This window comes from Phalaenopsis equestris, unplaced genomic scaffold (genome assembly GCF_001263595.1).
Source record: "Phalaenopsis equestris unplaced genomic scaffold, ASM126359v1 Scaffold001312, whole genome shotgun sequence".
In the NCBI taxonomy this organism is placed as follows: domain Eukaryota; kingdom Viridiplantae; phylum Streptophyta; class Magnoliopsida; order Asparagales; family Orchidaceae; genus Phalaenopsis; species Phalaenopsis equestris.
In genome coordinates, this window is record NW_018165751.1 from 180,497 (window position 1) to 184,586 (window position 4,090).

Below are 4,090 nucleotides of genomic sequence, written 5' to 3' on the forward strand. Positions count from 1 at the left end.
TATATATATATTACATGTTAGCACAAGATTTTGCATGCTTTGAAATAGGCCTTGCTTCAGGAGTCTTCAAGTGGACTAGAAATCTATTGAAGAAAATTCTAATATAATTGGCTTTTATTAATTCATTACTTCGAAGATATTGCCAAAAAAAAATTTAGAGAGAACATTTCTAATTCCTATATTTTAATCTTTTAGATTAACACCAAACAAATCAATCATATACGTATATCCAAAAATGAGTTTTGTCAGCACCGGAAAGCCCAAATACTAAGTAGGCCTCATGGGCCCAATGGATCAAACCCGCTATCATACACTTAATTCTCTATTTTTTATGATGTACATTTAGAGACCTAAAGAGTAACTCTAAAGCTCGTTAATGGCCATGCGGTTTCCTCTAACTTAGTCCACTGATCTTAACACATTCAGGCGTGCTCCTTCAGCCATGCTCATTCATATATCTCAAGTTCTTTTTTCTAAGCTCGCTTGTACTATTATGAACTTTCTATCAAACTCGTTGTACACATCACTATTGTCAGCACAAATCTCGAAGCAATCAAAAGGCCGAATATGATTGCTCAACGATCGAGGAGTTAGATTCAAGAAACATGATCTGAATTGATCATGTAAAAGGTCAACAGACTGATCAAGTCCACCATCGACAAATCTGGTCGATGGGTCTATCTGCAGTCCCAACGGTCGAAGCTCCCTAAAAGTTGATCAAACTCAACCAGTCGACTAACTGCTCATACCTCAGCAGAAATGACTCCCACATGGCCTGACGTTTTGGTCGACCAAATCAGAACATATTGATCGACTGATTACACTCAAATATGAGTTCAAATTGTACTATAAACCCTAAACTTTAAACCAGCACATTGCTTACATAACAGGGCGTTTTTCATAATCGCTCCCTCATTTCGATAATAAGGATTATTTTCATAATCGCTCTCACCGTTTTGTAATTGTACAAGAAAACCTCTTATAAAAAGGAAGTCCAACGATGAATAAATAGACCCCGATCTGAGTTTTTCCCCTGCCTCTTTACTAGCAATTTTCCTCTCTCTATTCTTTTTTCCGACTCTAACCCTCAGGCATGTATTTCCAAAAGATAATTCTACATCAATACTCATTAATAATCATCGCGCCATAAAAATGTACCTGCTCTTCTACTCCTACACTTTATTTAGACCTCATAGAATATAATAATCTTCACTGGGCTATAAAAAAAAACAAATATTATATTGTATGTCATGTTATTAGAGCTTGTGAAAACTCTTTGTTGATAAGTTCCTAGGCATGGATGTCATACAGTCGATAAAAAGTCATGAAAGGTAATGAAATTGAATTTTCTTCCTACTATGGACAATTCAACGAAATTGAAAGCTTGCTAGGCACGTGCAAGCTCAAGAAGTATCAACAAACTTAACCGGAGAAACTCGCTTGAATATCTAATATGAAAAGTTCAGTTCGAAGAACTCACGTAACATTTTGAGAGCTAGATCTAACTGCAATCACCTTCGTGAGTGCGTACAACTAGTATGTACGACTGGACCGACCAGGATCAATGCTACAAAATGAGTGGTAAACTAACTCTACCCTTAAGTCCCAAAAAAAAAAAAGCTCATTTAGTGTTTGAATTTTTCTTTTAATTTGAGCATATATTTTTGGGGATATAAATAAACAAATATAAACCAACATGATCGATATAATATATGCAGACTTGTTGAGGTGTCCATCCACTCAAGCGTAAGGCGGTCATATATGATTATAAAATTCACATAGTAAACAAAATTTCATTTTTTTTATAAATAAAAGAAGAAAAGTAGGCCCACAATTATCCAGCAATAAAAAATTAATAAGAATTAGACCAAAACCATAACTTTGTCCCCAAGAAAAACCAGATCGCAGCTCATTTATGCGGTTCAATTATTGGACCAAAAATTTTAAAAAATAACTTTTTTTATTATTATCTTATTGCCTTGGTGCCCACGTTTTCTTTATTTATGTTTATTTGCATCGACCCACAGTCAAATGTGATTAGTTCATTACGGTTGCCATTTCAACTCATGGCTGCATGCTTTGAAATGGGCCTTGCTTCAGGAGGCTTCAAGTGGACTAGAAATCTATTGAAGAAAATTCTAATCTAATTGGCTTTTTGTAATTCATTACTTCGAAGATATTGCCAAAAAAAATTTAGAGAGAACATTTCTAATTCCTATATTTTAATCTTTTAGATTAACACCAAACAAATCAATCATATACGTATATCCAAAAATGAGTTTTGTCAGCACCGGAAAGCCCAAATACTAAGTAGGCCTCATGGGCCCAATGGATCAAACCCGCTATCATACACTTAATTCTCTATTTTTTATGATGTACATTTAGAGACCTAAAGAGTAACTCTAAAGCTCGTTAATGGCCATGCGGTTTCCTCTAACTTAGTCCACTGATCTTAACACATTCAGGCGTGCTCCTTCAGCCATGCTCATTCATATATCTCAAGTTCTTTTTTCTAAGCTCGCTTGTACTATTATGAACTTTCTATCAAACTCGTTGTACACATCACTATTGTCAGCACAAATCTCGAAGCAATCAAAAGGCCGAATATGATTGCTCAACGATCGAGGAGTTAGATTCAAGAAACATGATCTGAATTGATCATGTAAAAGGTCAACAGACTGATGAAGTCCACCATCGATAAATCTGGTCGATGGGTCTATCTACAGTCCCAACCGTCGAAGCTCCCTAAAAGTTGATCAAACTCAATCAGTCGACTAACTGCTCATACCTCAGCATAAATGACTCTCACATGGCCCGACGTTTTGGTCGACCAAATCAGAACATATTGATCGACTAATAACCGTCAAATCCAAGTTCAAATTGTAATATAAAATTAACATTAAATCAACACATTGCTTACATAAAGGACGTTTTTCATAATCGCTCCCTCATTTCGATAATTAAGAGTTATTTTCGTATTCGCTCTCAACGTTTTGTAATTGTACAAAAAAACCTCCTATAAATAGGAAATCCGGAGATGAGGAGTTTTTCCTCTGCATCTTTACTAGCACTTTTCCTCTCTTTACTCTTTTTTTAGGCTCTAACTCCAACACATGTATTTCCAAAAAATAATTCTGAATTCAATACTCGTCAAAAGCCATAAAAATGTACCTGCTCTTCTACTCCTACACTTTATTTGGACCTCATAGAATATAATAATCTTCACTGGGCTATAAAAAATAAAAGCTTGTGAAAAATCTTTGTTGATAAGTTCCTAGGCATGGATGTCATACAATCGATAAAAAGTCATGGAAGGTAATGAAGTTGAATTTTCTTCCTACTATTGTGAAGGACAATTCAACAAATTTGATAAACACATGATCTAGGACCGAAAGCTTGCTAGGCACGTGCGAGCTCAAGATGTATCAACAAACTTAACCGGAGAAACTCGCTTGAATACCTAATATGACAAGTTCAGTTTGAAGAACACGTAACATTCTGAGAGCTAGATCTAACTGCAATCACCTTCGTGAGTGCTTACAACTAGTATGTACGGCTTGACCGACCAGGATCAATGCTACAAAATGAGTGGTGAACTAACTCTACCCTTAAGTCTCAAAAAAAAAAAGCTCATTTAGTGTTTGAATTTTTCTTTTAATTTGAGCATATATTTTTGGGGATATAAATAAACAAATATAAACCAACATGATCGATATAATATATGCAGACTTGTTGAGGTGTCCATCCACTCAAGCGTAAGGCGGTCATATATGATTATAAAATTCACATAGTAAACAAAATTTCATTTTTTTTATAAATAAAAAGTTGAAGAAAAGTAGGCCAACATTTACCCAGAATTAAAAAATTAATAAGAATTGGACCAAAACATCAAAACCATAACTTTGTCCCCAAGAAAAACCAGATCTTTGCCCCTTTAAAAACTCATCCTAACACCTCCCCAATCTTCACCCACCTCCCCCTACAGTAAAAAATCCAAAAATACCAACTAAATCCAATGACACCCCGACCCTCCGCCGCCGGCCGACTGCTGGGTCCGCCGGAGATCCACCCCCCGCCCTCCTCTGGCAAG

At 35.8% G+C, this 4,090-nt stretch overlaps 2 protein-coding genes across 3 annotated transcripts in view; one reads left to right on the forward strand and one right to left on the reverse strand.

Moving 5' to 3' along the window:
- The window catches only part of LOC110033950 (heptahelical transmembrane protein 1-like), a 23,896-nt gene that overhangs the window by 2,932 nt on the left and 16,874 nt on the right, over positions 1-4,090 (reverse strand). The window lies entirely within an intron of this gene.
- Positions 3,894-4,090, forward strand: part of LOC110033948 — a gene marked incomplete in the record, with an annotated part of 2,354 nt that continues 2,157 nt past the window's right edge. The window contains 1 exon segment of the mRNA XM_020738127.1: positions 3,894-4,070. Coding sequence (XP_020593786.1) covers positions 4,016-4,070 — 55 coding nt within the window.